Raw genomic sequence first — 13658 nt, 5'->3', positions numbered from 1 at the left:
CCATGAACAGAAAATGTAGTGAAAGAAAAGCAGGTATGGAACATCCTAGCAACCATGCCCAGATCTCATCCCCAGCAATTTACATTTTCAGTTCTGAAGAAGCCATACTGGACTCAATATTGATTCCATTTCTCTTCACACATATGTTGTCAGACCTGCTGAATTTCTGAAGCACTTGTTTTAGTTTCACATTTTTGCCCCTTGCACTTATGATGGCCTGTACCTGCTTTGCAAGAGAACAGTTGGAGTGCTGATTAAGATTTAAAGTTGTTAAACTAAATGTTATGGTCACAAGGCTAAGAAGTACCACGCAAAATGAAGTGGTATCCCTTGTATTGAGCTTTATCCAAATATTTAGAAGGCCAATGACAGCGACCTCCTCAAAAAAAAATCAAAAGAACTGCAGTTGCTGGAAAAAGAGTGGGGACGGTTAAATAACGGATGACTTTTCAGAACTAAATAGTGAGTTCAATAATTTTAAGGCTTGAGTTTCTTCTCCAATGTCCTTACCCTGACATCACACGCCAGGCTTTGTCATCACAGGGCCTGCCAACACATGCTGTCAACTACTAATTGTCTCCAGTAGCAGCTATTGATTCTCCCACGTTAACCTTTAACTATTCCTTTGTCTGCACAACTGTTCTTCTCTCCCTTTGGGCTCCACCTCCATCTGTCACTTACTGCTCTCTCTCCCCACCCCTCCCCATCATCAATCTTTTCCTAGGTACAATCCATTCTGAAGAAGGGTCACCTGACCCAAAATGTTAACTCTGCTTTTTCTCCACAGATGCTGCTGGACCTGCTGAGTTTTTCCAGCAATTTCTGTTTTCATGATAGTGACCTCTTGCTCTTTATGATAATGGGTAATCATATTGAAGCTTGGTTCCCTAACACATCATACATAAAACTTTAATAATAAACTTTGCAACCCATTGACTCCAAGTTAGAGAAAGATTTCTTAACGTGGTAAACTCCTTTGAAGATGAAAATCAACACCTTAACATTAATCATATACAAATCCTTTTCATGAAAAATGATTAAAAACCCTGTAATACATTCTTCAAAAGAGGGATTATTTTACCAGTTGATTTGGTTTGATTATTGGAGAATTGAAAATAATATAGACGTGGAAGATAGGAGCAGGGGAAGGTCACTTGACCCCTCAAGCCTGCTGCGCCATTCAATTTGATCACTGCTGATTATCAAACTCAGTACCATAATCCTGTCCTCCCCATATATCCCTTGATCCCTTCACCCACTAGCTAGGTTTTGGTTTCAATTAATTTGTTTTCGTGAATTCCACAGGGCCACCACTCTCTGCGTGAAGACATGTCTCCTCATCTTAGTCCTAAAAGGTTTATCCCTTCTCCTTAAACTATGATGCTTGTTTCTGGACTCCCCCACCATCAGGAACATCCTTCCTGCCTCTAACCTGTCTAATCCTGTTAGAACTTTGTCGGTTTCTATATTTTCCTCCTCATTCTGTGAAGTCATTCTGCATAATTAAGTCATTAAAATTAACGTGTTTCACCTGGACAGTTTTAACTGTCTGCATTCTAACTCTTTAATGTTTAAAGATAAGAAGGAATAGTGCGCACTTTTACATGTTTAAGCCAACGTGACCTACAATTTTACTGAATTATTTTCCTACCTGGGATTGCATAACCTGAATTTTGTGTTTGCTGCTAATAGCATTGGGAAATTATCCCTTTATTTGAAACCTATTTCCTAGAGAAAGGAATGAAAGAAATACTAATTTTACTTTTACGGCAACTGCTCCAACTAAGCTCCAGTTTATACAGTAAAAGACGAGATTGTAGTGCTATTGAATATGATAAATGCAGATGAATAGGAAATATTTAAGAAAAATTGCCAGTCCTCATTGTACAACAGCTACCCAGTTTGGCTGCAATGCAGTTGTAATTACTGAGGAAGTAGGGTTGGAGCCTCTGATCACAATTTTTCAGAACTGTTTAAATGTGGGTGTTACGTCACCGAGGAATGGAAGATTGCAATGTTCCATCCCTGGTTAAAAAGGAAGAGAGGAATACATTCAACAGTTGCAACTCAGTAAGTCCAGCATTGTTGACACTTAAATAATCTGGAAGAAAAGTGATCAACACTAGGAGCAGTATAGGCTAATAAATGAGTGCCAGAATTTGTTAAAGGCAAATTAAGTTCTTTGATGAAATAACAGTAGATTTTATGAAAATAAAGAATGTCAGAAGTAATATGACAGTATCACCTAACAGCGTTGTCACCAAAATTAAATGGAATTAGTTAAATGGGATCCAATGGGATTTAGGGGATGGAGATGCCATGGGTACAAATTTGGCCGGGTGATAAAAAATTGGAGAGTGGTGCACATTGGTCTGTAGTTTTTGGTATTAGGACCACTGATGTTTTTGGTATAGATTAATGACCTGAATATCGGTGTACTCTCAATATGTTCAAAATTTGATGTTAAGCAATATTTGTAAATGAGGGTAATTAGTAGAAATAAACGGTGACTGATTTAAGGTCTGAGATAATTAAAATGAGCAGATACATGGCAGATGAAACTTAATGCATAGAATTTTAATGTAATAGATTTTATTCAGGAGTACGATGAGAACCAAAATAAGCCATACGATAGCACATTAACGGAGATAGAGGAATAGAAAAGTGGAGTTGTTGGGATACAAATCTTTGAATGCAGCAGGCAAGTTCTGAGACCTTTAAGTATGTATTTGGGATCCTTTGATTAAATGGGGGATCAATTAATCAACACTAGTGATTGGAAATTGAGATAATCGGTTTCAAAAACCATAACTATCTTTCTGAAGAAAGGTTCAGACCTGAAACGTCAGCTTTTTTGCTCCTTTGATGCTGCTTGACCTGCTGTGTTCATCCAGCTCTACACCTTGTTATCTCACAATCTTTGCGCTGGTTTTTACTTGAGCCAGTGATGAATTTTCCCAGGAATTCCCAGGAATGAATCAATGGTGCAATGGAAGAATAATAGGAAAATGTGTCAAATATAATAATATCCTAAATCTTCAGGTGTTATGACACAGTCAAACTGTTGCTGTTTCATTGATAATGTGTTATCTCTAACATCGCTGGCATGTGAACCCCACTATTGTAAACATTATAAGTTTTAAAAACTGAATACAATAGACATTCAAGTACTAGTTCAACTTAACACAATTTACTCTAGTGATATTTTACAAACTTCTGTTTTGCTGTTATGGATTATGATGTCTTCTAAAATTAATTTCAGTTCAATATTGAGTTCGATAAATTTTAATCTTAATGTTAAAGTTTTCATTGTTCAAGACATTTCAGGTAGAATATGTGTTGCCTTTAGAACAATGGAAGTCCTATGCTGTCATGGTATTTACTCTTGCTTGTTTTTTCATTAATCTTTAATACTCAGATAAAGGCAGTGGACAATGGAAGACCACAGAAGTCTTCTACTGCACGTTTGCATATTGAGTGGATTAAGAAACCAGAACCATCTTCCACCCCCCTTAGTTTTGATGAACCATTTTACAACTTTACAGTGATGGAAAGTGACAGAGTGAATGAAATTGTAGGTGTGGTCACAGTTCAACCAAGTAATATACCTCTTTGGTTTGATATTGTGGGTAAGTTTGCATGTCAGTGTTCTCAGTCCCAGTTTGTCACATTGATTTCCATTTCCAAACAAGAACTTTTATATTTAAATTAATCTTTTGAGTACTAAATTTTCTTGAACTATTTTGAACCATGAATCTTTTCTTTAGAAATTCCAAACGTGAAATTTGTGACCAGTTCTAAAATTGTAGCAATGTTGTGAAAGAAAATGCAAATCAAGACTTAAAGAAATGGTTTTAATTCATAAGGCATCATTCAACAAATACGGATTTTGAACTTTAAAGGCTGGATTTTTGCAACCAGCTAGCTTGAGTCTGGACCTTTCCTGACTACTTAGACCCACTTGGATTTAAATCAGTCTGAGTTATGTGATTTTGGGATCCGCTGACTCCAGAAGCAGATTCCAGATGCCCATGGGATCAAGCAAGTGCTTCCAGTTGTGATCAAATCAGGCCGTCTAACCTTCATCCTTTAGACTCCTTTGTCTCACTTGGCTCTCTCCCTCATACTCTTCCTGTTGACATATGCCTCTTTCATGACCATTCATCCATGCATTATGTACATAACCAATGAGCTATATGACAACAATGACATGTGGAAAAATAAATTAAAAATCATCCTTGAGAGAAAAATGTTGTCAGGATTTCCACCTGTTCTCATTATGCATGTTTGGCTGAGAGCCCTGACTAATGAAAGTGTGAGCACAGTGAGAATTCCATTTTGACAAGCAAAGTGAATGATTGACTTCATCTGGTTGGAATCTTTATGTAATTGTTCTTTCTGTTCTTTCTGTTACCAATTTTGTCAAAGTCTCAATATTTATTTGCACCAGATTAAAAGGCATGTTGTTCTTGAAGTCTTTGTTACTTATAGAATCATAGAAACCCTACAGTGCAGAAAGAGGCCGTTGAGTCTGCACCAACTCCCTGAACAGCATCACACCCAGACCCAGACTTTCACCCGATCTCCGTAGCCCCACATTTACCATGGCTAATCCACCTAGTGTGCACATCCCTGGGCACTACAGACAATTTAGCATGGCTAGTTCGCTAACCTGCACATCTTTGGACTGTGGGAGGAAGCTAGAGCACTGGGCGGAAACCCATGTAGACGCAGTGTAACCTTCATGCAGACAGTCACCCAATTGAACCTGGATCCCTGGTACTAATGAGGATTGTAGAGCAGTAGATTTTTTTTAACTTAAAGTTTTTAAATGGGTGATATTTTATCTTCACAGTTCCCCAATTACACTTTTTATATATTCACATATAGTACAAAGTAAGTGAAAGTGCATGGTAGAGGTACAAATTTGCATTGAGTTAATGGGGAGAGTATGAGGGACGATGGGGCATGTATGAGAACATTGATAAGGTTTTTTTGAAGTTAACTTTTAAAAGACCCCTAAATCTAGATGATGGTTTGCTACTCTTCTGATGGCTTGTGAACTCTTGGTAAAGCTGGACTCACTCCACAAAAATTATGGAGGAGCTGGAAGATGCTTACACCTACAGTCAAATCAGCCAATGAGGTATGAAGGATATAGGTAGCTCCCTAGCTATGCCATTGCTTCACATTAGCAGGACATGCCAGTGCTGGGAATGGTAACTGGAATCACAGAATCAGATCCTATTCCTGTTTTAAACAGTCCTGCTTTTAAATTGCTGAACAAAGGGACCTAGGGGTGCAGGTGCATAGTTCCTTGAAAGTGAAGTCACAGGTAAACAGGGTGGCGAAGAAGGTGTTTAACACGCTTGCTTTCATTGGTCAGTGCATTGAGTCTAGGCATCGGGATGCCATGTTATGACTATACAGGACATGGGGCGGCACGGTGGCTCAGTGGTTAGCACCTCTGTCTCACAGCGGTAGGATCTTGGGTTCAATTCCACCTTCGGGCTACTGTCTGTGTGGAGTTTGCACTGTCTCCCTGTGTTTGCATGGGTTTCCTCCAGGTGCCCTGGTTTCCTCCCACAGTCCAAAGATATGCATGCTCGGTGGATTGGCTATACTAAGTTGCCCATAGTGTTCAGTGATGTGTCGCTTAGGTGGGTTACAGAGGGATGGGCCTGGGTGGGATGCTCCAAGGGTCGGTATGGACTTGTTGGGCCAGCGGGACTGTTTTCCACACTGCAAGGATTCTATGACATGACATTGATTTGGCCCCTTTTAGAATACTGCATTCAATTGTGGTTTTTCTGCTCTAAGAAAAATATTGTTAAACTTGAAAGTTTTCAGAAATGATTTACAAGGATGTTGCAGGATTGAAGAATTTTAGCTAGAGGGAGAGACTGAATAGACTGCAGCTTTTTTCTCTGGAGCATCAGAGCTGAGGAGTGACCTTGTAGATGTTTATAAAATCATGAGGGACATGGACAGGGTGAATAGCCGAGTTCTTTCTCCTGTAGTAAGAGATTCCAAAACTAGAAGGCATAGGTTTAAGATGAAAGGGGAAAGATTTAAAGGGACCTGAGGGGCAACGTTTTCAAGCATAGAATGAATGCATGTATGCAATGAGCTGCCAGAGGAGGTGGTGGAGGCAGGTAAAATTACAACATTTAAAAGGCAATAGGAAGGATTTAGAGGGATATGGGCCAAATGCTGGCAAATGGGAGTAGATCAGTTTAGGATGTCTGGTTGGCTTGGACCAGTTGCACTGAAGGGTCTTTTTTCATGCTGTATAATTCTGACTCTGAAGTCACCCTAACCAAAGAAAATTAAAATATAAAGTCTTTATATTTTCAGTTGTTTAAATTTGAATGTTCTAAACTTGCCAGTAAGTGTTAAAATTACTTTCATTGAAACATATTTGAGAGATTAATATCATTTTCCATACCTTTTTGAAGACTTTCAATAAAGGCATTTTGTGGCTTTTAGTTGTGGTAATGATAAGTCTTGTTCCAGCCTGAAGCTCATCTATAATTAATTAGATTCAATTGATTATTCATTGTTCATTCAGAATTTAGTCGCACTGTAAATTATAGGAGAAATAAAGGCAGAAATATGTCTAGCTGAGCCTTGCAAAATACATATATTGACTTTGTAACAAGTCTGTTAAATCTGGTATGCCATAAATAACACTATTAGTCACTTAAAGGCATTCATTACATAAGTTTGTCTGTGACCTGTAGCATTTGTATTCCCTGTCTAGTAACTCCAGTCTAGACATTCAGATCATTGTTGGTAAGTTACCTGGGATATCTAGCATATTTATTTGGCATGGAAAGAGTTTAAATCTTTGTTTTTTTTTTCTCTTTTTAGCATTTTATGGTTTACCTTTCTTTGAAAACTACTAGAATTACGTACTATTTTCATAACACTGCTTTGAAACTTGTTTTTTTATTTGCTTGAATTCCAAGTCCATATGTCATTTAATTTATCTTTGTTTTTATTCCAAAGACTCAACTGAAAATATTGTTTATGATTTGATGTAAAGAGGCGTTTAATGAATGACCTAGTGGTATTCATTTACTGTTTCAAAAATCTTATCTCTAAACTAAAGCACATTCAATTACATAAATCATAATGTTGGTAAAACTAATATACTCTGGTTCCATGACAATTACGCGCTGAAAATAATCTAAGGATATGATTCATTAGTATTTAAACAGACAGGATTCCAGACATTCACTGCAGTTTTGCTAAATTATCCATACTCGGTCATCTGTGTCAGTTCATTTTTTGGGAAAATTCCTCTCACTGAAATTAGTATAATCAAAATAAAAATTGAAGATGTTGTGTGACCCAAATGGAATTTGCATACTCATTTGATTTGCCCAATTTATTTCTGCATTAAGTAATTTCTTTAATTAAGAATGCAGGATGTCATTTTGATTGTTATTTCAAAGAATCAAAGAATCTCTACAGTGTGGAAATGGGCCCTTCAGCCGAACAAGTCCAGCCAACCCTCGGGGCATCCCACCCAGACCCATCTCCCCATAACTCACCTAATCTACACATCCCTGAATACTACAGGCAATTCAGCATGGCCAATCCACCTAGCTGCACATCTTGGACTACGGGAAGAAACTGGAGCACCCAGAGGAAACCCACATAGACTTGGGGAGAATGTGCAAACTCCACACAGACAGTTGCCTGAGGCTGGAGTTGAACCTGGGTTCTGGGTCCCTGCTGACAGGCAGCAGTGCTAACCACTCAGCCAACATGCTGCCCAGTTTATTAGAGTTTGAGTTATAATTTTAGTTTCAAAAGTCTTCATTTATTCTTTTAAAACTAGAATAATAGCTGTATACAGTTGTGGTTGGTTGGCTCACTGAGCTGGTTTGTTGTTCTGCTGACATTTCATTACCCTGTTGGGTATTATTATCAGTGCAGCCTCCATTGAAGGGCTATTATGTTTTACCATGTGTTATTTAAACTCTGGTGTCCGTTGATCTGGATTACTCACTTCCAGTTTTTCTTTGCAATAGAGTGTATACAGGGTCTAGCTCAATGCATTTATTGATGGCTTTCTGAGAGGAATACCAGGCTTCTAGGAATTCCTGTCCTTGTCTCTGCTTTGCCTGTCCCAGGATCCTGGTGTTGTCCTAATCGAATTGGTGGTTTTCTTTTCCACATGAGTGGAGATGAGTGAGTATTGGTTGTGTATTTTTGTTGCCAGTTGATGTTCGTATACCCTTGTGGTTAACTTTCTTCCAGTGTTACAGTCTTTGCATGGAACCTTGTATATGACTTTGATCCTTTCTATAAAATGGGTAGTGGGTCTTCAGTCCAGGTGAGCAGTGTGTCTTTAGTATGTTGAGGATCTTGTTGCCCAGTTGTGGTGTCCAGTCTGCCTGCACTTGCCAGTATGTGTTCTCGTTGGCAAGTAGTGTATCTGCCTTGGAGACTGGCTGAAGCGGTGTTGCAGAGACCTGAAAGTACGGCCCTTTCTCTAACCCAACCAAAACCATGAATACTCTACATGAACAATACTTTCATCATTATTAAACGGACCAAACTAGAGGAGATACACAAACTAATAAACAATGCCTTCACCAAGATCAGATTCACCAGAGAAGAGAAGAATGAACAGCTCCCATTCCTGGACGCCATGGTGGAACACAGGACCAATGGGGAATTCCTAACAAAGGTACACTGGAAAGCCACACCTTACGAAGTACTGAATGTCAAAAGCAACCATCCTAACACACACAAACAAGATTGTGAGAGAACATTGTTTAAATGGGCAATGACACACTGCAGCGGCGCAGAACTTCGCCAAAAAGAAGAAGAGTACCTCTTCCAAGCATTCAAAGACAACGGATACCCAAAACACTGAATCAGAAGATGCCTATCACAATAATGACACCAGGAAGATACTAGATGCCCCGACACAGTCATCACACTACCTTACATCAGGAACACATCTGAACTGACCACAAGACTCCAACGACCACGCATCAGAGTAGCAGACAAACCCATATCAACCCGATGTGAACTGCTCAACCGGACCAAAGACCCTCTAACCACTACGGACAAGACCAATGTCATATACAAGATTCCCTGCAAAGACTGCGACAAACGCTATATTGGACAAGCAGGAAGGAAATTAACCACAAGGGTACACGAACATCAACTGGCAACAAAAATACACAACCAATACTCGCTCATCTCTACCCACATGGATAAAGAAGACCACTAATTCGATTAGTACAACACCAGGATCTTGGGACAGGCAAAGCAGAGACCAGCACAGGAATTCCTAGAAGCCTGGTACTCCACTAAGAAAGCCCTCAATAAACACACAGAGCTAGACCCTGTATAGACTCCATTACAAAGAAAAAACAGAAGTAATCCAGATCAACGGACACCTGCTGTGTTCATCCAGCTCTACACCTTTAAATAATAGGTGGGAAAACACAACAGCGGAGGCTGCACTGATGATATTACCCAATAGGGTAATGAAATGTCGGCAGAACAATGATTCAGCTCAGCAAGCAAGCCAACCAACCACGACATCCACAACCCAAGCTACAAATCTATTCTAAAACCTTAGAGCTCTATACAATATCATGTTAAAATAGTTTGACAGAACCCTGTTTGGATGCAAATGTAGAAGGCATAGTTAGTAAGTTTGTAGATAACACCAAAATTGTTAGTATAGTAGAAAGTGAAGATGGTTATGAAAGCTTATGAAGAGATCTTGATCAATTTGGTCAAAGGGCTAAGGAGTTGCAGATGGAGTTTAATTGGGATAAATGCAAAGTTTTGGCAAATCAGATAAGGGTAGCACCTGTACAATTAATGGTAGGTCCCTTGGTAGTGTTGTGGAACAGAGAGACCTAATGGTTCAGATACATAATTCTTTGAAATTTGCATCACAGTTCGAGAGTGTGGTTAAGGCATTTATCACATTTATCTTCATTTGCTCAGACCTTTTAGTGTAGGAGTTGGGATGTCATGTTGAGGTTGTATGGGATGTTAGTGAGGCCTCTTCTGGAGTACTGGGTGCGGTTCTGGTCACCTTTCTGTTGGAAGGATATTACTAAATTGTAGAGAGTTCAGAAAATATTTAGTAGGATGTTGCCAGGAATGGACGGTTTGAGTTATAAAAGTAGGCTAGATAGGCTGGGACATCTTTCATTCAAGCATAGGAGGTTGAGGAGTGACTTTACAGAGGTTTAAAATCACGAGGGATACAGACAAGGTGAATAACAAGGGTCTTTTACCCAGGTTGTCAGAGTTCAAAACTGGAGGTCATATTTTAATGGTGAGAGGTGAAAGTTTTAAAAAGGATATGAGGGACAACTTTTTTACACAGTGGTTCATGTGTGAAATGAACTGCTAGAGGAAGTAGTGAATGCAGGTGCAGTTATAACGTTTGAACAAGTAAATGAAATGGAAAGGTTTAAGGGATATGCACACAAGTGAGACTAGTTTAGTTTGGGAATTTGGTTGGCATGGACTAGTTGAATTGAGCGATTGGTTTCCATGCTATATGACTCAATGATTGCAGAACCTGTCACTTGCAGGTTCTGCTTTTAATTGATCTAAGATTTTGTTTATGCAAATGTTTTACAATTTTTTCAACTTGTTGCTCACCAAAATGACTGCTGTTCCAAAACTGAAGACAGAAAAACAGGCCATTTAAAGAGTCTGAGATAGTAGGAACTGCCAATGCCGGAGAATCTGAGATAACAAGGTGTAGAGCTGGATGAACACAGCAGGCCATGCAACATCAGAAGAGCAGGAAAGCTGATGTTTCAGGCCTGGACCCCATTTCAGAAAGACTAGACCCGAAACATCAGCTTCCCTGCTCCTCTGATGTTGCTTGGCTTGCTGAGCTCAGCCAGCTGTACACCTTGTTATCTCATTTAAAGAATCTGGTGTGATTAGTCTTACAGATATATATGCACACTTAAGTAACGGTAAGTTGGCTCTTAATTGGCTTTAAAAGGGGCATTTCTACTGGAGATATACCTGTTGCTATACGTGTACCCCAGGTGAGCTCCCAATCTCTCCACATCAGCTGGATTGTCAGGCATGCAAACCTATTACTCTTCAATGGCAGTTGTTGTCAAGGCTGCAGTGAAATGGAACCACCTTTGTTTTACTTTGCTTATCTATTTTAGAAGGAAACATTATTTGATTTATACTTCAAATAAATTGCACAGGTTTCTATAGTAGAATTGTTATGTCATTAGCTCTTTCATTAATAATATTTGTCAGTGAATCTGAAATGCTTTTATTATTTGAACATTATTTGTTTGCTGATAATTTGTCTGGATTAGCAGAAAGCTTATCCTGGGTCCTTCAGGATAGAATGGATTGAGTAAAAGGAGAACTGTGAAAAATACATTAGAGAACTCAAACCATTATGAGCTTCACTGAAGGCCTATTGTAGTACCAAAGCAAATCAACCAAAATATCCTAGATTTGATTTTAGTCTAATTTAGGACTAATTTAAATAAGTACAGCTAAGACAGTACCATGAGACTCAATGCCTATGAATTGGAGGGATGTATATTTAATTAAGTTGCGTTCCCAACAATGGTAACAATCCAGTGATTACTCCTAGAAGATTCAACTGACACCCATTATCTAAGCTTCAACAGGATGAATGGATGCTTTAGAATGTTGTCAATGCCAATAGACTTATTTTCTAACAAAACACAGTGCTTTTGGTCAAGAAAAAAGAAAATTTTGACAAATTGTGAGACATCAAAATTACCATTTCTTTGAAAACTATTGCACTTGTTTTAATTCACTATGAGCACAAAGTGAATTCATGCATATTTAAAATTTTGAGTGCAGTTTACGTTTTGTACAATTTATCTATAGCTAGAAATGACTTTTATGATAAAGCACAATTAGAAATAAATTCTTGCATGTTATACAATTCTTAGATGAATGTTCATGGTATGGTTATGGTGAATGTCAAGTAAAAATGCTAAAATTACATCCTAACTTTCTTGAACTCTCTTTCTAACTGATGTTTCCCATCATTGTCCTTTTTTTATTTCTTCAATCCTTTCTTTCCTGTTATTTTTCTCCTTTCCTTCCTCTTTGTGCCCTTATCTGCCCCCCATTTGAAGCTGGGAAGCAAGCTCGAGAGATGTTCTATGTTTATCAGACAGCTTGTGGCCAGAACTGTTCCAGAGAAGGTATCGCTACTCCCATAAAGTCTCTGAAATCACAAGTGTATTGCCTATTTCAACAATTTTCTGATGCTTTCACTTTTACAGTTTCTAAAGTCAGAATTATTTGGTATTATGGTCGTTTATATCATGCTGATATCATGTTTCTTTATTAGGAGTATTTCATCTTTGTAAAAGTTTTCATCACTGAGGTCAGGGACTACATGCTAGGCAAGGATTAATTTTCCAGTTTCAAAAGGTGTGCTTCAGCATTCTGCAAATTTTTACCCCGTGCATTCAAGTGTTAATTATGAAATAAGGTGATTAAATACAAACATGAATTTGAAAACTCATAATAGTTCTGCGAATGTCTGATGCCATACGTTGTTAGAATTTTCAACTGATGTTGATAATTCATCTCTCTGTTTTGGTTATCATGTATATCCCACCACAGTTCTTTGTTGTTGAGTTAGATTTAGATGTTAGTCGATTATGTTAATGTGTTAGCCAAGTATTTACTTTGTTTACTAAATTACTATATTCAGTCAGTATACAGGACTTATATAGTGTCCTGACACCAGTGTAATTTCAGGTTGTTGCAAATGACCTAAATAAGAATAGGGACATCTAAAAAGTAACTAACAAATATCTTAGTGAAAATAGTGCAAATAGGGATGATAAGTGCACTAGGTAGAACAAATTAATTCTTTTTCTACTGACGAATGCTAGCTACTTACCTTCTGACCAGATTAGTTATTTTTTTATTTGCAACTGATGATGACAGTTGTATAATATGAAATTACAAAGAAGTTTAAGAATGAAAGTCCCAAATTAAAGGGATCAGTGTTTCCTTTGGAAGTGTCAGAATCATTTCAATTTTATCTTTATCTGATTTGCAATCAAATTTGAGTAATTGTATTGTTTGCTATTTGGTAATATATGTATACAAATAATGCTGCAAAATGGCACATTTTGTGATAGCTTTTTGTCTTGGATTCCATTGGACATTTCGTAACACATACCAAAGAAAAGGTTAAATTGCATTTATACTGTATGAGTGCAGAATGCTGATTGGTTGATGTGTGAACCCTGATCAGGAGAGGTACTGCTGCAGAGAATGTACTAATTAATGATGACTGGTTGCTACCTACCAAGCCTTTACTTTGTGCATGGCCCCAATGGTTGCAAGATGAAAGCTTTGACAAAATGTGTCATCTTTTCAGCAGTATTCAATCCTGTAATCTTTGCAGATGATACAAGTTCTATGCATATCATTTACTTCTTTGATATTTAGACTTCCTGTTTGAATATATTTGTTTTTTTATCATTTAAAAATACGCATAGGCGGTGTGATTGATCCTTTCTTAAATTTTGCTAATCTAATATTTAAAAATGTTTCCACTTCAACTGGAGTCATTTAAATGTTAGCCAGGGAATTCAAATAGATTTTTAGCGATGTAATACTTC

The 13658-nt window shown here is 38.0% G+C and overlaps 1 protein-coding gene across 7 annotated transcripts in view; it reads left to right on the top strand.

The window, feature by feature from the left end:
* Positions 1-13658, top strand: part of fat3a (FAT atypical cadherin 3a) — an 808281-nt gene that overhangs the window by 498791 nt on the left and 295832 nt on the right. For 5 of the 7 annotated variants that reach the window (XM_059646553.1, XM_059646554.1, XM_059646550.1 and 2 more), the window contains exons 6-7: positions 3419-3629; positions 12150-12218. In XM_059646553.1, coding sequence (XP_059502536.1) covers positions 3419-3629; positions 12150-12218 — 280 coding nt within the window. The remainder of the gene's footprint in view (positions 1-3418; positions 3630-12149; positions 12219-13658) is intronic. The other 2 variants (XM_059646555.1, XM_059646551.1) reach the window with 1 other exon arrangement.

The sequence above is a fragment of the Stegostoma tigrinum genome, chromosome 6 (genome assembly GCF_030684315.1).
Source record: "Stegostoma tigrinum isolate sSteTig4 chromosome 6, sSteTig4.hap1, whole genome shotgun sequence".
Lineage (NCBI taxonomy): Eukaryota > Metazoa > Chordata > Chondrichthyes > Orectolobiformes > Stegostomatidae > Stegostoma > Stegostoma tigrinum.
Note: the sequence above shows the minus strand (reverse complement) of the source record. Positions and strands in the feature narration are given on the sequence as shown.